The sequence below is a fragment of the Micropterus salmoides genome, unplaced genomic scaffold (assembly GCF_014851395.1).
Source record: "Micropterus salmoides isolate LMB-PRFRI ecotype aquatic unplaced genomic scaffold, ASM1485139v1 Ms_hic_scaffold_4, whole genome shotgun sequence".
NCBI lineage: Eukaryota > Metazoa > Chordata > Actinopteri > Centrarchiformes > Centrarchidae > Micropterus > Micropterus salmoides.
Window position 1 is genome coordinate 3,578,776 of NW_024043372.1, and position 23,156 is coordinate 3,601,931.

Here is a 23,156-nt window from a genome sequence, read left to right on the forward strand (position 1 = left end):
ATCCTTTTTGTAACCAGATCGCGGCAAAAAATGACTATTTGTCTGGTTTTGCTTGCAACCAAACACACAAGCAACACACCGAAAGAAAGAGAAGAGCACAATGTTTTTTCCCTTATGGGCCTGCACCATAAACTGTATTTAAAAAGGCCTGCACGCGCTCAGTCCAAGCGTGATTTTAACAGCCGCTTACCTTCGGCTGCAGCCTCAGGCATGTTCGTCAATGTTGCACGTTTATCACCACAAGCTTGACTTTCCGTTGATTTCATCTTATGGGATCATTTAACACTTCTCTGTATATTTTTATTTGCTCTTCACATCACTTGTTACAGATCGATTGCTGCGTTCGGTCACATCAATTTTACACTTTTGTGGCGCTTCAGCGATCAGCTGCTTTTACTCTCGGAGCCTCCGGCTGCAGCTGCTTCAGATGTAGTCGGTGTGGGTACTGCTTTTGGTACCGGTATTGTTAAATTTTAAACAATACCCAACCCCTAGTGACAAGGCGTGTTATTCGGCCTGTAAAACTTAACTTTAGTCTTGTTGCCAAAGTAACTGTAGACATAAAACACAAGGGTTGCAGTGACTGTATGGATAATTGTACAAATCCTGTCTCCTACAAGTGATTTACTTAAGCAACTAAAGCTGAAATGAGCAGTCGATTGTTAAATCGACAGAAAAAGTATGATAGCAGTGATATGCCAAACCTTCTGCTTCTCAAATGTATAATATATGATAGTTAATTGAATATCTGTGGGTTTTGTACAAAACAAGCAATTTAGATAATGTGTCACCTTATGATGTGGGAAATTATTATGGTCATTTTTTTATATTTACAGACAAAATGATTCCTTAGATTAATCTTTAATGGAAATAATTGTTAGCTGCATCTCCATAAGCAACTGATTTGGAATTTGTGTTCGCTGGTAACATTTAGTTCAGATGCAGGAAAAGTCATTAGAAATTATTAAACGAAGGATAAAATACAGGGAGGAGGTCTGAGAGGCCGGAGGGACGTACGACGACGAGCCCGTTTTAAGCTCCACGTCAGCATTTACGTGTTGAAATTGCCACAATCTCTGATTAAAGACAGAGAAAAGGGTTTAGTTGCAGAACCAAAACCAAACATGAACTGAACTGTGCTGCCCTGATTGTAATGAACCTTAATCAAGTTAGTTGCGCACATCATAAATTGCTGTTATAGGGGATATTTTAGCGGAAACACATCTTATATAATGTGATTTTCAGTATAAATGTTTGTGTTTATGTGCTGATTAAAACAAAACATGTGAAGGTTTTGGTTGGGGAAATGGTTGCACAGACACATAGATATTATTGTTAAAATCCTGTAACACAAAAATATTCAAACATTTATTACTGTTGGTGATAAATTAAGATACATATTTAGTAGGTAAATAAGTAAAGTTTATTTAACATAGCAACTTTACTAGAGTAAAATAATAAAGCCGTATCTATTTATAATAAGAGACAATAATAAAACAAAAGCAGCAGAAAGCAGATTAAGTAATAAACATATGCAGATGTTTTCCAAATGTAGCAATATCTTATTCTGAAACATTTATATTATAATAAAATAAAGTATTTTTAACAAGATGATTAGACCATTTCTGTAAGAGCTTTCACTCTAAATGTATAGATACACAGCGCCCTGTGAGTATTTGGTATATTGTTGTTACGAAAACAAATTTCACAAGGAAGAATTTATTGTTCTGTTTAATACAGACATTGTAAAGTTCTGCATGCAGTTAGTTTGCTCAACAGTGTCATGTAGCTTTTAATGTGCGCCTTTCTTTCTTTCTAGATGGTGAACTTTATGCAGGTACCTCCGTAGATTTCATGGGAGCCAATGCTGCCATCTTCCGTACGTCCGTCCAGGGCGGCAGTCAACATTACATCCGGACTGAAGCCTACGATCACAACTGGCTCAATGGTGAGACGCTCCAGTCTCATAAAGAGGAGTAGTAATCCTCTGCTCCTAAACTAATCATCTTTTAACATCGAGACACCAGTGACTTGACTATCAAACACCCGCACGCTGCTAACACGCTCCCGTCTCCCTCTCAGAGCCGGAGCTTGTGGGCTCCTTCTCCATCCCCGACACTCACAGTCCAGACGACGACAAGGTCTACTTCTTCTTCAAGGAGAGGGCGGTGGAGGCCGGACAGTGGGACAAGAGGGTGTACAGCCGGGTGGCTCGCGTCTGCAAGGTAGAGACACAGAGACAAAATGTGCTGCTGCTTCAAGTATAGAAAAAAAGGCAGAACTCAGTGGTGGAAAGTACAATTTTGCCGTACGTCTTTTCTTTTTGTATCACTTGTACACTACATTTCAGAGGGATATATATAAAAACAGTGTTTACTTGACTACATTTATCCGACAGCTTCAGTTACTTGCTACTTTACCTGCTTTTTGCATACAAAACATACAATATAGTTTTTCAAATATGATGCTTGATTACAAGTTAAGCTACCCAACAGTTTAGCTTAAACAATTAGTAGATGAATTAATTTGCCAGTTGACAGAATATGCGAGTATTTTGAGTTATTTTTCATGTAAAAACATGTCATGATTCCGGCCTCTAAAGTTTGAGAAAGAGATATTTTAATGTATATCTGAAATGTGGAGAAAGATTGTGAATCACAATATATTTTCTTCTCTCTCTCTCTTTCTCTCTCTCTCTGTCCTCATTATCCTCCACCCCTGTCTTTATCTTTCATACTTCACCATCTCTTCCCGCCTTTAATCCAGAATGACGTAGGGGGGAAGAGGAGTCTCATCAACCGTTGGACCACCTTCCTCAAAGCCAGGCTGATCTGTTCTGTTCCCGGTCCGTCCGGAGTCGACACACAGTTTGATGAGCTAGGTAACCCTCGCTCCCTACCCTCCTTTTTCCTTCCTTTCTGGCGACCTCTTCCGCACACTCGTCTTCTCACTAACTCCTCCGGAATAGACCTTTTGATATTATGTCTCAGCTGTCACCTCTCCTTTTTTTCTTACTTCCTCTCAACCTTGAATGGAGGACAAAGTTTGACAAGCAAGAACTGTGCCCTCCTTTCCTTCTCTCTGTCCTCCTCACTCGTCTTTTCTCGCCTCTTTCCACTTAAGATTATGCCCGACTGATCGAGCTCTTAAACTCACTCTGAGTAATATTTTGTGCTCTGTTGGCAATTTATGTTTATTCTTTTCACTTTTATTAAATTAACCAGATTAGTTCACAACAATGTCAAATGAACGCCAAGTATTTCCAGATATTATGGCCAAATCAGTCAGTTAATTAAACTTTATTTGTGTAGGTTAGTGCCGGTCAAAGTGTTTTACAGGCGACTAACAAACTAACAATAAGACCGTACATTTGACAGGTTGGTGTCCTTTGTTCAGTGCTCAGCATGAGGAACACGTAATTTCAGTGACACATTATTGATATGTCTTTGGATTACATGAAAGTGACCTCGTGAATGAGTTTTAAACTTGGCACTATGTTTTCTAGAGGACATCTTTGTTCTGGAGACCAAGGACCCTCAGAACCCGACCATCTACGGCGTCTTCAGTACATCCAGGTGAGAATGCATTCAGCAAGACAGTGATACCAATATATATGTTTAATGTAAAACTTTGTTAAACAAATACATCAGTGCAAAAATATGCTTAGAACAACAGTTGATAATCAGGGATTAGACCATACAATGAACCATCTACATTACTGCACGCCAGCACTGAAACCTGTTATTTCCCCCATTTTAAGTCTCCTGCCCTCGATGTATGATGTGTAGTAAATGCATCACAATATTACTAATATCTTTGACAAAAACACAAAACATGATCAACTTTAAGAACAAGCAACCAACATTGATCGGTAAACATTTGAATTTCTTCAAAAATGTTACTTTAAGTGTTTCCTGCTAGTCGCACTAGATGATAATCTGGTGCCAGGTTTTTCACTCTGTTGGAGGTTACTACATTTTTTATTTACCCTAAAACTTCAATTAATAGCCAAGTCCCAAATAGCCGCCTGTCCCCCTTTACTGGCCTTTATAGAAGTTCTTTGGATGTATAAAACTTTAGCTGCTTCTAAACTGCTGAGATCATTAATACAAATATTAATGTTTAAACTTATGGTCAATGTGTCAGTATGAACATGCTACACATCGTTAGATCGGTTAGATTCTCCACAATTCAATCGTTCGGTTCATTTAACGGAAACAAGAAGCCTCAAAGTCTAATTCTTATAGATTTACCGGTGTAACCTGCATGGTACAAGAGATGAAAAGAAAAAGGAAAGTGCCGACTTCAGTTACCTTTGAAGCGCTTCTTAAGTCCGATTGTGTCCGTTCCTTGATTATTTATATTCCTTTAGTCTATCAAAAGAATCAAAACAGCTTTTTATAAAAATCAATCCAAGTTGTGAAGCCTGTTGCTCTCTGTCTGCTGACTTCTGCCACACTCCTCTCATCCTGCACCCTGTTGTTGTTTTCGTTACGTTGCTGCCTACAAAATAAAAGCGCAAAAGCCGTCTGTCGGAGCTAGATTAAATGAAAGATTTATTGGATAATTTTTATACAAGCAATATTCTGTTAGCCTATTTCAGTTTTGTGCGAAAGGAATTAAAGGCCTGGCTCATATGGACGCCTGTCCCAAAGTTTGGGAAGGGTCAATTCAGTGATTTTAGCAAATAAAAGCCCGGGCCATTAATCAAAGTTTTTTTTTGGTATTTATTTAGTCAAATTTAGTCTACAAAAAAGAGAAAAGTATGAACTTTTCGTGACTTCCCTAAAAGGTCTGTCTGAAGTTTGCTTTTACAATGGAAGGAAACATTTTTTGACAGTCAGTCAGGGTGAGAGGAAGAGCAGAGATCTCCTCCTCCTGTACATGCACGCTCGTAGCCAGGCCGGCACGTGCACGGCCAGCGGGATGGAGGGTCAGAGGTCAGGTGTGGGTGGGTGTCAGGAGCAAAGGTGAAGAGGCCCAGCTGGTTGTATTATTGTAACCCCAATGTAATAAAGCACTCCCACCTCTTTCTTCTCTTCTCTCCTCCCTTGCTCATGACCTCCCATCCCTCCTTCCTTCCTTCCTTCCTTTATTCCTGCCCTCCTATTTTATCCTTCCATCCTGTCCTGTTTACCTGTATTTCTTCAACCAACATCAACAACTCTGCTTTCTCTTACAGCTCTATATTTCGTGGTTCAGCAGTGTGTGTGTACTCCATGGCGTCTATCCGTGCTGCATTCAACGGGCCGTTTGCTCATAAAGAAGGTCCAGACTTTCGCTGGGTGGAGTACAAGGGCCGCATCCCCTATCCAAGACCTGGCACTGTAAGTACACACGCACCAAAGTGTTCTTACAACTGTAAACTACAAAAACCACACATTTTTATCATATCCTACAAAAATGAACAGACTGTAAAATTATCACCACACGTATGTTAGGTATTCAGGTTGTGACTTGTTTTTTTGGGAGTTAAGTTTACTGTTGGTTATTTTGATTAAAGGTGCAGTTCAGTTTCTCACGAATAGATAACTTTACCCTAATCAAGCGGGATTTAAAGTTTCAATTCAACCAAATCACACACGCAAAAGCATTTTTGTTATGTTTCGTGGTCGTCGGACCAAGAAGCGGACACAGAACACAACAGGTAAGGTAAAAGTAAGTCTATTAGCAAATGCTGTTGGTGAGATGGCTGGTGGGGCTGATGAAAGCAAGTGGAGGGCAGGCTTGAGATGGCTGTGGTTGCAGGAAGTGAATGGGGGAGAACAGGCGTAAGTACAGGTGTCCTGGTACAATTTTCTCACTTACTTCTGGTGGTATTTAGTCATGCAGATAGTTTTGTGACCAGGTTTTGAGATTATTAACCCTTTTAACCCCGGCACACTTAAAAAAGTATTTTAAAAAATCCGCCTCGTTGTCCAGTAATTACTTCACTCCAGTGACTCTTATTTGCATAAACATTTTACTTTTGAGTTTTTCAAATGTATTTATCGCTTTCAGCATTACAAATGAAATTCCAATCACCTCCGTTGTATTAAGAAATTTGTCGCAGATGTCTCAAAACTCTCTGCATGGCAAAATATGTTTTTTGTAATTTGGGTGCACCGGCCCTTTAAGTATAGGGTCAGGTGTCCCTTGCTCATTAAAGTTCACGGTCCATAATTCTTTGGAAATATATCAACGACAGGATGGTATTTATGTTTGTGTGAATAACTAAGAATTTCCTGTGAGATCAGACTCCAAACACAGAGAACACAGCTAATGAAAACAAGCTGATGAAGCTGTGCGAGGGTTAACCTCTGGTGATTTAACACCTCAGCGGTGAACTCCTCTGGGAAACTTCAACTTGTCAGGAAGGCAGAGGTTTTAGTGTTTGAGTGTGTCAGGTGTTATTTCATTCTCCCTGCTGGGGAATTGGCCCTCTCTGTGGAGAAGTTTCGTATCATGTGGTTGATTGCAGACGAGGTCAGCCACGTCAGTGTTTGTGCATGTGTGTGTGTGGAAGAGGGCGAGGTTTGGTTTAGGCAGAATGATTAAAGGCAAAATGAAACAGTCACAGAGATGCTGTGGTCACAACCTCTGAATACTGACTCACCGCACACATGTGCAGACTGCGCAGAAAGCAATATTCTCTAATGCAGCAAATTTCTCCTTTCTTAACTCATCTAGTTCATCAATCACTGCATCAATCTTTGTATCATCTCTTTAGCATATTTATCTCCTGCTTTGCTTATTTCCTGTTTCCATATTTCTCTTTTTATTCTTTTCTCAAGGGAAACTTTCTCTACAGACTACTTTGCTATCATTTTGTTGCTCTGGTTAGTTTTCTTACTTTAATGGAATAATGCTAAATGTCTATAATTACAAAAATAGTGCAGTGGTTTCCATCCTTTCAGTCTATGTGCAAACTATAATCACAGGTTATGCTTTAGTGTTGCAGGCAGTTACACAAAAAACTGAATTTTCCTTCACAAATTGTTTAAATTGTAAGATTTTTAGAGACCTGAAGAGAAAAAAGCATCCAGAAATATCTTTCATTTATTTTTTCTCTTTAATGAACTTGAGATTTGACCTTCCCCAGGTTGGGAACCACTGGATAGTGTGTGCTCAGGTGTTAAAACCAACTATTAACTAACCCTAAACCTCTAACACTGATTGCTCACGCCCTGATTTGACCTTTCGCCTCCCAACGCGCTCAGTGGCCTTTTTGCTCATAAAATTTCTCTGACTTGTCCCCTAGTGTCCCAGCGAAACCTACGACGCTCAGCACAAATCCACCAAGGACTTCCCAGACGAGGTGGTGAGCTTCATGCGGCAGCACCAGCTGATGTGGGAGCCCGTCCTGCCTGTGGATGGAAGGCCCATCCTGACCCAGGTCAACGCGCCGTACATGTTAAAGAAGGTCGTCGTGGACAGAGTGGACGCCGAGGACGGACCCTACGATGTCTTACACCTGGGCACAGGTGAGGAGGAGGGAGAAAGGGGAGGAAGGAGAGGGAGGGTTTGTTAGAATAGTTCAAAGCAGTTGCAGTTCTGCTAAAAAATTGCATAAATAGGATGTCAAGTAAGCACGAAGAGCTGTTGAACTGTCATTTGAAGAAAAATAGATGAACTCTTTGCATGTCAATATTTGAGTTGAGACACTTAAAGAAGTTCAAGTGTCAGTTTAAGTTAAAACACTTAAAGGGTGTGAAGTGCCAGTTGAAAGTTGAGGTTTTAACTGAAGGGTCATCACTCAAAGCAGTTGTTTCAGGTTAAAGGTTAAACCCTTTAGGCAGTAAAATTATTAGTAGTGAGAAGTGAAAGAGTTTGAAGTTGAAGTTAAAGAACTGGAAATAGTTGAAGTGCGCGCACTGTTTCAGTTGGTGCTACATGTGAAAATTTAATTCAGCTGAATTGGGAATGTTAGACAAGATGTCCTGCAAGGAAGAAATAATAGACATGAAGAGAGGCGTTTTATTGAGTCAGAAAAAAAGTGTGAAATAATTATAATAATAATAATAATAATAAGCTTCATTTGACACTTCTCTTGAGAAAGTTGCTTCAAGGGAAGGAAAAACAGATCAAAGTGCAAGACAGAGCAAAAAAATCTGAAAACACAAGGGAACACATGAGGGCAGTAAAAAGTCAACCGGAGAGACGTATGGGATGGTATGGAAGCAAACTGACAAAGACTTGCTTGTGAAAACGAAAAGGAAATTAGACAGAGGACAGAGCAAAGGTTAATGTTGATAGATGGGGTGGGAGAAGACACGGAAAAATGGAAGCCTTTGAGAAACACAGAAGATTGTTTAACTAAACTTACCGCTGTTCTGAAGGTTTTGTCAGAATCCTCAAATACTCTTTTAACCATCTGAATGAAGAAATATTTTCTTTGCAGCACAAAAAATAAAGATCCAATGACATATGTCCAGCTCAGGTTGTACAGCGTGAACTGAACATGATGAATTTTACAATCACATCAGGGCTGGACGATAATTATCACGATCAAACTTAAATCGTTACGTCTTTCGGGTTTTAAAGTGGGGTTTTTGAGTGACAGTTGAAGAAACCTGATGGTTAATTGTGGTTTAAACTCTTCTTTATGGTCAACGCTTGAGGCCAAACAGTGGATCACTTCACAGATCATTCAGCAGAACATTCAAAACAATTATGATAAAATCTGTGTCAACAAATATGCATGAGTAAAAATAAGTAAGAGCTTTTTTCAGTCCTTTTTCCTCAACATCTTAATAAAAGAATGAAGTCCTAATTCGTGTGCAATTCAAGCAAATAAAATCAAACATTTATTGAATGTTTATTGAGCATTTGTTTTATTGTTATTGAACAAAATTATATTGCGATAATCATTGTTATTGTTTTATTGGCCAGCCCTAGATCACATACAGTATTTATCTATATTTATGCTTCTCTGAACAAGCAAAACAGTCACAACTCGAGAAACAGGTTAAAAATAATATTATCCTGATAACAACATAATATTTATTCATCTCTATGGTAAGAAGAGGATTCAGGAAATAACATAAATACCTTCAGAGCCCTCCTCGGTAATCATTTTTTCTTTAAAATTGGATGCTGAGCTCTGTAACTTGAGCGTAATGGTTACACATGAGAGGCACAAACTGGGGCTAGAGAGCCAACTTCACATTTTAGCCAAACCGTATCATTAAAATGCCGTTTGAGGATGATTTACTGTGGATCATTTGTTCATGTGTTGCGTGTAAACATCCTGCGTTCATTCATTATCTCCTTAAAGCACGTCTGGAGGCGGAGAGAGGAGAGGTTTACTGTTTTATCCCAGAACAACACCTCTGACAGGGTGAATGGGTTCTTGAGTGTGTCTGGTCTCTGCAAGTGTGTGTTTTCTTCTTTGTGTCCCACCAGCTTCAGTAACCTGGTGTGTGTGTGTGTTCACAAAAAAACCCTTAAGCTGTATGAAGGTAATTGTGATCCTGCGTTTGTGCGTGTGCTTGACAGTGAATGGCTGTGTGTGTGTGTGATAAATGGTGGAGGTTATTTAACTGCTGGTGACAGGCCGAGGGGCCAGAGGTGCTCCGACGGCTCCATACGTCTCCTCTAAGTGGATTCCTCTCCAACATCATTCATCTCCCCTTCAGCTGCACATTTACCTGCCTGATAAATGCTCTTTCTGCTCTTTCATGTGCTCTGATTTTCACCTCGTGCAACCAGGAGGAATCTTTCTTTCCCGTCGGATAGATCATTTTTCGGTTTAATGGCTAATGTGATTAGCCACGTGCTTACGTCAAGGTGGTTTATTCTGAAAATAAAATATTCTTTGGAAACGTCTTCAGGTTACTCTGAGGTCGTGCACTGAGTTGAGTTGTGGCTTTATAATTCAGTTTAAAGCTCACGCCATCTTAATGCTGCTGTTTTAACTCCACATTTTGTCATCTTAAGAAAGTTACATCCTGCCTTTAAAGGCTAAAATGCATAAGTAATAATAATAAATAGTTGCCTAAACAGGTTAGCAGAATATTTCCTGCGGCTTAGTGCTAACAAAACATAGCTCTTATTTCTGCTCCTCCACGGTCATGTCTGTGAGGTTAAGGAAGGTCTCGGTTCTCTTTTCTCTTCTGTTAAATCCTCCCTCTGAAATGCTGGTGTCACTGTGGACCTGGCTCTGACTTTGGAGCAACATGTCAAGAGTTTGATTCTGTCCTGATATGTTCAGCTGGGAATCACTGAGTAATGATAACTCCCTCTTCCCTCCCATCTGCAGAGCATCCCTGGATCATTTATGATGATCCAAAAGGCTGCTGTTTAGCTACTGACCAGGTCAGGTGTTACACTGTGTTTGGTATGCAGAGGACAAGATCCATGAATCTTGCCCTGACATCCACTAAATATTAACAAGGTCAAAACTGATAGCTAGCTAATTATAATTCAAATGTGCCAAACACCCAATGGGCCCCATCCACACTACTTCGTTTTAGCTACTTATCAGAGTTGATCTCCGTATATATTAAAACGAAACATGAAAACGCACATCTAGTGGCCGTTCAGGTACACTGGGCATGAGCGTCAGTGGGCAGCCAGTGTGCAGCGTCCGGGGACCAACTCCAGATGTTTATCAGTGTGTAGTCAATGGCACTAACGGGAGAACCTAACATGTCTTTGATGGTGGGGGAATCCCACAAAACAAACAAAACAAAAAAACGGGGTCGGCAGCGTTTTCAAACTTCTTCGTTTTTGCCGTTTTAGTCTGGACGGGAGGAGCAAATGTAGCAAAAGGTCTCCGTTTTAAAATGAAAACGCAGTGGCGTGGATGGCGCCTTAGTCTGGAACTCCACAGAGAATGTAAAAGTTCAAACTGAATGGTATAAAAATGTTTAGGATTTAAATTGGGAAACTGCAGAATTGGTCTGACCCATCCATTAACATTAGTGTGCTCATGAGAATGAAACATTAACCCCATGTGACTCCAAAGGAGTCCTCAGTGACCACTTAAACATCACTCCAGTTCTTGCCTCCCTTCACTGGCTCCCAGTTAATTTTAGCTTTTTTTTTTGATGGACTAGTTCCAGCCTTAATCACTGATCCATTTAAGATCCTTCAAGGTCATTAAGGTTCACGAACCACCAGTCACTTCTTATTGTCCCTAAAACACGGCTCAAGAAGAGGGGGGGATCGAGCTTTCTCATTCTCAGCCCACAGACTGGCCTCCAGCCATCCAGTTTTTAAATCGCAACTTAAAAGTCACTTCTACTCGTTGGCTGTTTTTTTTAGGGTTGTTTAATAATTGATTCATGTCAATGTACAGCACTTTGGTCAAACTGGTTGTTTTTAAATGTGCTTTATAAATAAAGTTGGATTGGAAGTTGGATTTTACAGAATTCGTCAATTTCCAGCTAAAATCAAAATTAGGTCAAAGTAACTTCTACACAGTGATGTGGAAGTTTTTCCATTTGGTCTTAAAAGTCCAAATGAGCCAAATATACATGAGCCACATCTTCAGCCCTCACTATGTGTGTAGGTTGAAGACATCAGTTAGCCTTTGAGGTTTAAATTGAATGAGTTGTTAAACTTTGAGAACAGTATTCAGCAACAAATCCAATGACAGTGATTACAAATTAGAAAAACATGAGGTTTTATAAGCAAGAGTTAAGCTGGCAGTCAGACCAAGAGTTGCCTTGTGAAATATACTCACATAGTGCTCTCTCTAAAGCCAAGCCTCATCCTGTCTGCTGCTCTGTAGATTATTTCATCATGCAGAATATTAAAAAAAAGCTATATTTCCCGAATAAGAAGTCAGTTCCCTTTCTCAAACTGGCTGGACATTGGGGAGACTTGCAATTTAGCGTGTCAAAGTTCAGTCTGACTGAACTCTTACCCTGTTCTTAATAGAAATCGATGGGAAGGGAATTTCGCTCTGTCTTTGCCATGCGTTTTTGCAAAAATGAATTAGTACAGAATCAAGAAAACTAGTTGTGTTGTCCCTCCGGCAAGGAAGAAGCAAAGTATTATCAATGAAAGTACAACACAGTAATTTACCTAGTAAACATACATGTAGAGCCCACATGAATAGACGAAGAAAAGTAAAATATAGCCCATGAGTTACTTAGCCTGTTGTGTCAGACAGTCACTATGATGCAGAACAGATAAAGCTCGAGCATTGGAGCATAGATAAAAGACACCTCTCTGTATTTGTTTGGTCACAGATCTGCAGTTAAAACGAACCAACTGCTGGTTGCACAACATTACATTTGGCTCACAAAGTGTTTTTACACTCGTATATATCCTGTAGATTTTGGAGATATTGAAGGATGAACTTGCACGGTACATAATTTTAAGGTTACTCTTGATTTGTGGTCCCATCTCATTCATTTAGTGGAGTTATTGAGACTGAGAGGAGAAGAAATGCTGGGCTGCTGTCAGAGGAGCACAAACACAAAAGGTCTCTGATGACCACTGACATCCAATTACACCATTAGTCCATGTAGGGTAGGCTTATTTGACTCATCTGTTGACACACACGCACAGCATGTAATAGTCTCAGTCTGGTACTCCCATACAGCTGTAAACACACACAGGAGATTTCCCACAGAGGGTTCTCTGAGGTTCTCTGGGAGCATCCTGACATTATGCATTTGTGTATGCTTTTGTGTTTGTGCTCCTGTTTATGGCTTCAGTACATGCAGAACATAATAAATGTGCTTACATGCAGTGTAGCAGCTGGTGTGTGTGTGTCTAACAGTCCTAGTAGACAAAGCCCCGTAAAACCTCCCTGACGTTTCTTACACTGTGTGTGTTTAGTGTCTGGATACCTCTGTTACTAAGCTTACCACTGTCAAACATGTCCTGTGTTACCGTGGCATTGCTTATGGAGGCGGGGCATCTTCAAGTCGTGTTTACAGACTCCGTTTAACGACCTCAGACGTGGTTAAGTCTGAAGCTGTTTTGTTTCTTGTCTACACTTTTCTCATCCCAACACAAGTCCCAGTTGCCATTCTGAACAACTGGGCTGTGACGTGTGACTGCGAGCATTAAGAAGGATGTACAAGGTAGAGGCAGATACCTGACGTTACAGAACAAATTGAACAACGGAACTGCTTGTAGCAGGGAAAAAGTCAAGATATTGGTATAAAGCTGAGCTTCCAGAGAAAGTGCATCGTGCGTAACTAAAAAATTTAATCTGATATTAAGTAGTTTTGACAGAAATGGTGGTTATTTGCATGAAATGAGTATAAAATACCGGAAATTCAGGTCGGAGTACAATATTACAACCATTTGTATTATGTTGTATTGGTGCTACTGTTTTTCAATAAACCAGTAGAAGTATTAAATACCAATGAACTCAAAAACTTTCAACATTTTGATTAGGAAACAAAAACAACACTCATTTTTGTGAGACGTCCTCACAACTTAAACCACCTGTATGCTAAAAATATTATAGCACTTACTGAAGCACGAACACAGCAAGAGTCTGTGCATTGGCAGCAATGGAAGCCTGTGGATCATTAACTCAGCCTATAAATCATTAAAATCTCATTCCCCATTCTGCATAGAATAAATATTTTTCGTCAGCCTCGCACATATTGTTGAGCTCAGGGGGTTCACATTTCTCCCCTTTGACACGCCACATGTGACTTTTGGGTGCTTATTGTTGGCAGTTATTCCACCAGATCATTATTATTATTATATTATTCAGATTTCAGGCAATAAACCACTGCAGATTATCTTAAAATCTAAAATGTCACTTTCTACGCAATGAAGTATTTTTGCAGAGACAGACCTACCCGGTGCATGAAATTTAGCATTTGTGTAGAACAGCAAATCTAAAGGCTTTCATTAAATGTCCGTATGTTGAACTGATAAAGATGCACTTTTGCTGCACGGACCAACTTTTGCCAGTCTTTGTGTGAGGTCCCCAGGCAAATAGAAAACAGTCATCTTCCATTATCGTGTTTGGTACCACAGGTCGGAAAGCACGTGTAAGCATTTATGTTGTTTGAAATGAGACAATCAGCGTTCAAAAAGCATAAATATAAATGAACCAGAGCCTCTCGACTGTGTGTGAACCTGCACCAGTGTACGTACATTATGTGTGTATTGATATATAAGTAAATGTTCTTTTCTGATTGTTTTTTTTTTTTCAGATGATGGGAAGGTGGTGAAGGTCGTGTCAGTCATCAAAGACAACTGGGACACAGAGGAGATCATTCTAGAGGAGCTGACTGTCTTCCAGGTGAGATACAGATATTCTTTAGGTTTTTTCAGTGACAGCTATCTTTGAGAATTTTGTTCATGCAACATTAGGGTAAGACGAGGCTCTCTGAAATTAGGTTTTGTATCAGTGCATGTTTATAAAACAAATAAGACTTTTCATATGAAGTACAAATTTGGACATAGGGGTGTACTCACTTTTTCTGCCAGCAGTTTAGACATTAACGGCTGTGTGAAGTGTTATTTTGAGGGGACAGCAAATTTATACTGTTATAAAAGCTGCGCACTCACTACCTCACTTTGTAGCAAAGCGTCATTTCTTCAGTGTCGTCACATGAAAAGATATAATCTAATATTTACACAAATGTGAGGGGTGCACTTGTAGTTTATGTCTTCTCTTCAGTTTATCCCACATGACCTTAAAAGTCCCGTTGCTCAGCCAAACACACATGTTGCTACACAGGACTTTTACGACCAAAACCACAGAGCTTGTTTTGGTGTCTCCTAACGCCCATCTACCAGCCGTGCACCATGTGATGTGCTGCAGCGTGAGGCCTTGCGTGCAGTTTCCAATGGAACATATTTGTCTCGAATAACTCTGCTAAGCAGAAAAACAGATAGTAGGGCACATATTTCCCAAGGTCCTCTATGTAAATAAGCTAACAGAGAGGACAGGACAGGAGCGAGGGGAATGGGGCGGGCAGAGAGGAGACGAGTGGAAGGCCAAAATTCAGAAATACAGTAGGACTGTAAAAAATAGAAAGAACGGAAGAGAGGAGACAGGAATGGAGTTGAAGATGTGGAGGAGAGGAATTAAAAGAAGTGAAAGAAAAGGACAGAGAAAAGGAGGAAATGAGGCTCAGGGAGCTTTGAAACTGTACAGGTGAAGGGAAGGAAGGGAGACCGCAACGTGCAAAATACAGCCACAAACAAACAGGATACCAGACGCACATTGTGTGTTTACTTATAACTGAGATTGTAACAGGAACTAACCCATTTCCACCAGCCTCACACAGAACAGGGGCAGGGGTGAACCAGCATACAGCCATATAATAAACAGCAGTGTTTATTTCTAAGCTGTCCATCCACTGAAGTCAGAGGAGGCTGCTTTGCACCCTGACGGGGTTTCAAAGAGGAGGCGCTTGAATGGCCGGTCAGTTTGTTGGCTGTGACAGGACACAGGATAGCCAGATCACTGTAAAGATACCTTTCCTCCCGCCCTCTATCATATTCTGAGGCTCCTTTATCTTTCCATCCTCCGTCGGTTTGACCCCTACGTTCAGAGCGGTCAGGGGTCATTTACTCCCTTTGTGAAACGCTGGCACAAGCCAGTGAGCCAGAAAAATGGAGCTCTGGGGGTAATTTAGTCTTCTGAACTAAAAAAAAAAAAAAAAAAGAGACTCTAAGATTTCCAATCTCAGTAGCTGCCCTGACCTCAAAGCCAGCTTCAGCGTTTAACGTAGCTCTGAAACATTCCTCAACCTCTGCAGGGCTGAAATATTAGCTTTCTTAGAGAGCAATGACAATGGTTTTGGTGTCAATCATATAAGCCGCCTGTTTTCCTTACATTATTCAAGGTCTGTCTGCACACGGTTAACATAGTTTTGTGTTTTCCTTGATTCAACAAAAGCTATTTGGTGGCATTCATTTTCCTTTTTCTGTTGCAATAACAAAACAAACTTGTGCAGAAGGCAAATTCATGCTTATACAGAGGGTGCAATTATTCTTTGCCCAACTTTCTGTTACCCATCATAAACATCTATAAAGGTTAATATGTATTATCACACTGAATGTATGCGTGTTGTCCTGTGAGGAAAGGATCTAAATTAATCAATTCCCCATTTTATCCCACAGAGGCCCACTCCCATCCTGAGCATGGAGCTGTCGACCAAGAGAGTAGGTCTATCTGTCAGCCTGTCTTCTGACTTGTGTGTGTCTGTCTGTGTCATTTCATTTAATCGAGTGTTTAAGGAGAAACACGGATTATGGCCCATTTTTTATTCAATAAAAAAAAAAGGTATAAAGCAGATCTGGTTTATTTAGAAAAGTAAAATTGTGGCAGTAACTGGGGTTATGAAACCGGCGAAAGACAGCAAGATGTTGAAAGTGTCCAATCAAAAAGATCCCAACCTACGGCTGAATCTCCGTCTCCAAACTCACAGACTCTCTGACTTTGAGGCGCGTTCCCGGGAAGTTCGTGAGGGCTTAGAGGGCTATCACACTGTCAAGTCGTCAGGACTCTCACGAGGACTCTCTCGCAGACTTTTTTTAAGCCCTTTATACACCCTTTCCCTAAGTCTGCATCTCTGCAGACTTTGCCTGAGGGAATTACCCACAGTTCATAGCACTGTGACATTAAACATGGGTTTACCAGGGAAAGCTGGCGTTAAAAAAATTGTTTACAAACACGGAAGGAGCAACTACAAGTAAAATGTTTATATGTAGGTGTTTGATGGTGTTTTGGTAAAACCGAGTAAATTGCTTACTTGAAAATGACCTCTTGTTCACAGGGTAATTTTCAAATTTACTCAGCAAGAGCCTGGAATATGTTCAAGTCAGACAGTCCCTTTAGTGCCTTGGCCGGGAAGAAAAACAAAAAAAAGTCCCAAACCTGTTTTGGGGTAGTCAAGGTAAAGTAACGTGATATGTTGCAAAGTGCGGTCCCATTATACCCATTGCAGGCTCAAGCACTTACCAGGTGACGTCAGCTGAGTCTGTGAGGGTTCAGGGTTTAGGCTTCAGGGTGGTAATTGAGATTGGGTCCACCCTGCCCTGCCAGTTTAATTTTTATGCCAGAGCGATGTTGTTGCAGTGAGAGTTTACCATATTTCTAACTGACTATGTCATCTTTTTTCGTCTCCCTTTTCCTTCTGTAACTCTAGTAGTTGGTGTGGTGAACCTACAACAATGCAGTGACTCTCTATCTCCGTCCTTGTTCTTCTCTCCTTCTCCTCCACAGCAACAGCTCTATGTGTCCAGTGAGCTCGGCGTGGTCCAGCTGGGGCTCCAGAGGTGTGAGTTATACGGGGCCGACTGCGCTGAGTGCTACCTGGCCAGAGACCCCTACTGCTCCTGGGACGGACAGACCTGCTCCAGATTCTTCCCCACCAGCAAGAGGTAAAGAGGCACAGGGAAGAGGAGGGGAGGGTTATCAGGATTCGTTTTAATCTTCACAATCTAAAGCTTTTTTATAATAATAAAAACAATCGTCAGCAAATGGTAGTGTTATATTTTGATGGAAATTACTGTTTTTATTGAAATATATAGGAATAAACATGTCCATCAATAGAACATAATGCAAAGATAGCTCATTAGTAGAGGTGTGATGAGAACGTGGTGATATTTCTTGTCAAGAGGAAAATTTGTCAGACAAGACGCGAACAATATGTGAGCAACATTTCAAAATGCACTTGCATTGTTTTGCATTTTGTGACATTCAGTCAAATAAACCTCTAGTTTTCCAGTCAAATATTTCATCATTGAGGATTTCTTAAAAATAATGTATTGTCTTGTGCGCTTAATGCATCGTCACACCCCCAGACATTTATAGTACATGAAAGAACAATATTGAAATAAACATTATTTTTGCAATGTTAATTACCATGAAACGTAGGTATATCAGGTGTGTCAAATGTCACACAAAAGGATTGCGACATAGGTCTTGAAAAATCAGCAATAAAAGTGAAATGACATGCTATGTGTATTGCTTTTCAAGCTGACGCTAACAGATACTGATAGTTTGCTAATACAGTGGTTGAGTTTATTTTAAAATTGGTTGGATTTGATGTCTTGATGTCTTTGTGTGTTTTCCCAAACATTTGAAGAGAAAGAATAGCAAAGGAAGGAAGGAGTAAAAGAGAGAGAGCCAGAGTCAAATGAGACCGTGAAGACTAATGTGGAGACAAAACGAGAGACCTGGTGATGACGGAAGGAAAGAGTGAGAGTATGAGAAGGAAGGGATGACAAGTAAATGGACAGAGAGACCTCTTGATATGTTAGAGTCTAAAGGACATGAAGCAAAGAAAGGAGGGGGTGCAGGGAAGGGAAGGAGGGTCAGAAAACGACAGCGGGAGGTCAATCTAGAAGGAGACATGACAACACTCGTTACCATGTCTGAAACAACATTCTGTATTTTCATAGCCTGTTCTTGCTCCGTGCTTCCTCATTCATAATCGCATTAGCTTCACATTTTTACCCCCGAGGAGCCGGCAGCAACAGTGAGGAGGAGGATTTAATGCTGATATACAACATTATCTAAAGGCAGCCACATTATCGGCTGCTGTCGGCTGTTGTTTAACTGATGGGTCCACTGTCTGCTCTTAGCCTAACATGTTTTCATACATCATCAACACTGACAATAAATAAGAGAATAGTAAAGAGATTAGATAACACTGTAAAGTGACGTAAAAACAAAAGTTTAGTGTAGTAAGTGTACACTAAAGCACAAAAGTGTACTAAGAGGCTTGATAATAGTTGGATAAATAAAGTATTTGTATTAAATTCATTAAGAAAGCATTACATTCAAATTAAAGCAAAAGTTATGTTATTCTAAATGTGTGTGTGCTTGTATGTGTCTGTCAGGCGGGCGAGGAGACAGAATATAAAGTACGGAGACCCCTGGAGTCAGTGTCCAATCACAGCAGACGGTAAGGAGTCATGTGAATAAACTGTCTCTGTTTTAAAGCTTTTCCTGTCATCTGTTACATAAAGGAAAACCCGCGCGGTTAGTATGAACTTAGAAACAGAGGATGTCCACTTACATATACACTCTGTGACTGATTTATGTATTTGAAGCACCATCGTGGGCATGGACGATAAAGCGTCACAGCTGTTTGGCTCCACAAGAGATCTGCATGAATCCCTGACTGTGTTTTACTTTTGGCAGTGAGCAAATACTTAAAGAGCAAACACACCCAGTCTTGATGTAAAACGTCTGTCATGTATGACGATACAAGGAAGTATCTATTAAGAGACTTTGACTGGATCCCTCTCTGGAAATAAAAATGTTTTAGTTCATTATTGAATCAAGGGTAGTGGAGGTGAAGTCTGCTTGCAATCAATCTCTGTGTCCCTGTTCCAAAATTCAATCTAAGCAGGTGTTGAGTATGTAGTAAATACATCAATTGTCTGAATTGTCAGTATGCAGACAAAACATTCAACGTGTACTTTTAATTTACTTCTTGTATATTTATTTTTATTTGTGTTTTGGTATTTTTAATTGGCAGTATGATTGTGTATTTCCTGTACAAAACCTTCAAATATGTAGATGTTTTGTAAACTAACTGAAAAAACAGTATACAAAGACAGTTATTATATAGTATGTATAATACACCATTCTCAATTAGTGTGTAGTATGCAGGTGGGATAATCATTTTAAAAGTAGATGTCACTTTTTCGAATTGTTCATACTTTTACTTTTGCAAAAATACTCATTCACTATTGCTGAACTACCATAATGCAAAAGATAAACAGCACTGACCTGGAATATTCTGTAAAATACCCTTTATTACAGTTCTGCTCACAGGCAGAAATAGGGCGCGCTCTAGAGGTTGTATTGTGTGACTGCAGTTTTATCTGCAGTCCAGCTAAACTGGGGGGAGTTATGATTACTACAATTATGAAACTGATAAAATGTTGTATAAATGTCTTTATAAAATGTAAATATGTTTTGCTGTTCTTAATCTGCTTTCGTCTGTGCTCATTTTTGTTTCTCTGCCTGTTAAGTGTCAAGAGAATTTTTTTAAAATCCCTCAGATTCAAACCAACCATACTGAGCGTACATGATCATTTTTTGTCTCGGTTGCTTCGTCAGATTCGGACTCTGTGGAGGTGAAGGTGGTGTACGGTGTGGAGGGAAACTCAACCTTCCTGGAGTGTGTTCCTCGCTCGCTGCAGGCTGAGCTCAAGTGGACGGTGCAGGAAACGGAGAGCCGGCAGCAAAGTCTCAGTCAGACGCAGGTGAGTCCCTCGTTTAGCCGACTCTCTCAGCAAACATCAGATGGTGATAAAAAAAACAATTCCACAAGGATGAATCAAAAGATATTTTTTACTATAATTACAGAACTATTAGCTTTATGTTTAAATACGATCACTAACAAACTAGGAGGCTACGACCCACCGGTGTGAGGTAACAGACAAATCTCAGCAGTTATTATCTCGGCACAATGGGGCACAGACGTGTTAAAAAGTCTCCTCACCCGTTCTGTATAGGAGCAAACGAAACGAAACGCTGCACCTGAACTTAAGTATTTAGTTTATACTGAAGATGAAGCTTCCTGCCAGAGCAGATCCACTCTGACTCTGTTCTGCATAGATATTATCATAAAACTAGTAGCACACGGTACAAAATATTAAGGAAAACCCATAAAGAAAGTCTGAGATGCACGTTTTATTTTCCTAAAGCAGAGTCGTTCTGTCGTCAAGCTTATTTAAAGTGCTTCACTTATTTGACTGTATTTCATTGAAAAGCTCCTGTAGCCTCAGTGTCAGTCAACAAATACTGGCAGATACTCAGTAATACTTTAAACTGACCTCTGCTCTGTGACTTAGATCCCTCGGGGCGATGAGAACCGCTTCCTCCACATGAAGCGGGGGTTGCTGATTCAACGCCTGCAACTGGCTGACATTGGCCTCTACACGTGCTCCAGCCACGAGCACACCTACATCCAGGTCCTGGCCCAATACCGTGTTCACGTTATCCCCAACGACAGCCTCCACCCAACCCGCTACCAGCAGAGCCACAGCCCGAACCAAGCGGGCCCCGTGATCCTCGGGAAGATCCACCAAGCCGGGGCAGGGGTTGCCGGGTTTCTCGGCCAGTCGGGGGCCTCTCATCCACCACCACCTCTGCCGGGACAAAGGAACTCGTGGCTGGCCCAGCATCCTCAGCAGCTTCCTCTGAGGAGCTACAAAGACCTGCACATGGTGGGGACCAACAGTCTGAGCGTGGACGAGTACTGTGAGCAGCTGTGGTACCGCGAGAAACGCCGGCAGCAGAAACTCCGCACTCTGAAGCTGAAACAGGAGAGCAGGAAAGCCCGGGTGAGGAGGAACAACCCTCCTGAGATTCCCCTCTAGTCGCCCGGAGAACACAGAGACTGTCTTCGGACAACAGATCCTGTACATGCAGAGAGGACAAGGAAAGGTTTAAGAGAGAATGTTTGCTTTTTGAGCAAAAAATGCCAGCTGGTAAAGTGTCACCAACTGTATTTGCCATTAAAGACTGACAGTAATAAGAAAAAAGAGAGAAAAAGTGTATCCCTCTGTCTATGAATTTATGTTATTAGCAATATTCATTATTGTTTGGGACGTATTTAGCTCCAAGCTGCAGCTAAAATTGTAAAATATTATTTTGTACGTCAAAAAAAGTTCAGACTCTGCTCATGACACACACGTCAGAATCACGCGTGTGCCAAGTATTACGGCGTATAACACATTAAAGCATGCAAAGATGTTGCAGACAGTTTAGACACTATCCCGCGTTATCTGGCCATCTGAACAGAAACTAGTAGACACGGTTAAATGGGAAATAATGCAGCTGATCCGATTTCTGCTAACATTATGTCAGCTTATTAACACTCAAGTACAAGCTACAATTTTATTGTGGCTCTCAGATGTACCTTAACATTAATATTTGTTGTTTTTGCTAAAATATCCTGATTAGCCAAGATAATTAGCTTAGCAATGCCAAAAACCGTTTAAGCTGACTGACTTGAGTTTAAAGTTGAGTAGGGAGACTAGTGCGCTAAAGTAGGGAACCTTGTCAGACTAATTACTTTTACTTTAATGTTATGAGTTTGCAAGTATAGGCTATATACACTCCAACAATACTTTTTGGAGAATGTACCCTTTTCTATCCAAAATATCTATTTAGACCTTCAATACAACCAGTTCTTTAGTGCACCTTAGCTGACATGAAATGTGTTGCAAATCTGCAGATTCTTCATAACGGACTGACGGTGGAAATGTATCAGGATCTCACACACAATGCAGACAGAAATATGTTTATTATATATATATACACAGCATAACTTAAGGAGATAAGACTAAACAAGAAAAGTGTTTGCCCACTTCACTGCTATACAACAAAAACATGTAATGTTTTCAACATTAATATTTATGTTGGCTCTGTTTCATACGTACCTAATGAGTGGAATAAAGGCCTCAAAGGAAACGCACACATGAAATGGACCTTGCTTGAAAATACACTTTGTAAAGCTTATTAATGCTTCTGCATAACCAATAATTGTTCGCATTCGCATTATTCGCATCACTGTATATTAAAGAACTCTATTTTTGATAGTTTTCTTCTAGAATTTAGTGTATTTTCTCAGTGTTTTTATAAACTTGTGTGTTTCTCATTTAAGCAAAATTAAAACTTTTGTTTGAACTTCATAACTCTACTTGGAGATTAAGAAGTGAAATTGTGTTAAACTGTATGTGAATAGGCCACAAAAATGTCAAATAAAAACATAAAAACTTTTAACGTATTAAATTTTCTGTGAAATAGAAGTCACTCACATATTGTTTGCATATTATTACTGTGGTTAAATTTGAGGGCTGTCAGAGAGAATTTACAAATGAACAAAAAGTTGCAGACAGGTCCCAAAAGATGCTGTGGGAATATATTACATGCATTACATGCAATTTCATATTATATATTAGATATTGTATAATTTGTTGTTAGATTCAGAGTCACTTCAATGAGTGATTAAAGTGTTAAAGCAAGATGTTTTTCATTCTGCATTAAGTACTTTTAGTACATTTTCCTGATTATACTGCCGTACTTTTACTAAGTAACATTTTCAATGCAGTGCTTTTACTTTTACTAGTATTTTTATAGTGAGATATTAGTATATTTACTTTAAGTAAAGGATCCTAGAACTTTGTTAATCACATTTACATTCATTTAGCTGATGCTTTTATCCAAAGCGACTTACAATTGCTAAATATGTCAGAGGTCACACGCCTCT

The 23,156-nt window shown here is 40.1% G+C and overlaps 1 protein-coding gene across 1 annotated transcript in view; it reads left to right on the forward strand.

Moving 5' to 3' along the window:
- Nucleotides 1-22,666, forward strand: part of si:dkey-49n23.1 (semaphorin-3D) — a 112,795-nt gene extending 90,129 nt beyond the window's left edge. The window contains exons 7-18 of the mRNA XM_038697693.1: nucleotides 1,820-1,948; nucleotides 2,083-2,225; nucleotides 2,767-2,881; nucleotides 3,506-3,575; nucleotides 5,183-5,327; nucleotides 7,241-7,463; nucleotides 14,118-14,206; nucleotides 16,039-16,080; nucleotides 17,144-17,301; nucleotides 18,766-18,830; nucleotides 19,997-20,142; nucleotides 20,734-22,666. Coding sequence (XP_038553621.1) covers nucleotides 1,820-1,948; nucleotides 2,083-2,225; nucleotides 2,767-2,881; nucleotides 3,506-3,575; nucleotides 5,183-5,327; nucleotides 7,241-7,463; nucleotides 14,118-14,206; nucleotides 16,039-16,080; nucleotides 17,144-17,301; nucleotides 18,766-18,830; nucleotides 19,997-20,142; nucleotides 20,734-21,261 — 1,853 coding nt within the window. The 3' untranslated portion in view covers nucleotides 21,262-22,666. The remainder of the gene's footprint in view (nucleotides 1-1,819; nucleotides 1,949-2,082; nucleotides 2,226-2,766; nucleotides 2,882-3,505; nucleotides 3,576-5,182; nucleotides 5,328-7,240; nucleotides 7,464-14,117; nucleotides 14,207-16,038; nucleotides 16,081-17,143; nucleotides 17,302-18,765; nucleotides 18,831-19,996; nucleotides 20,143-20,733) is intronic.
- Nucleotides 22,667-23,156: the final 490 nt, after the last annotated feature.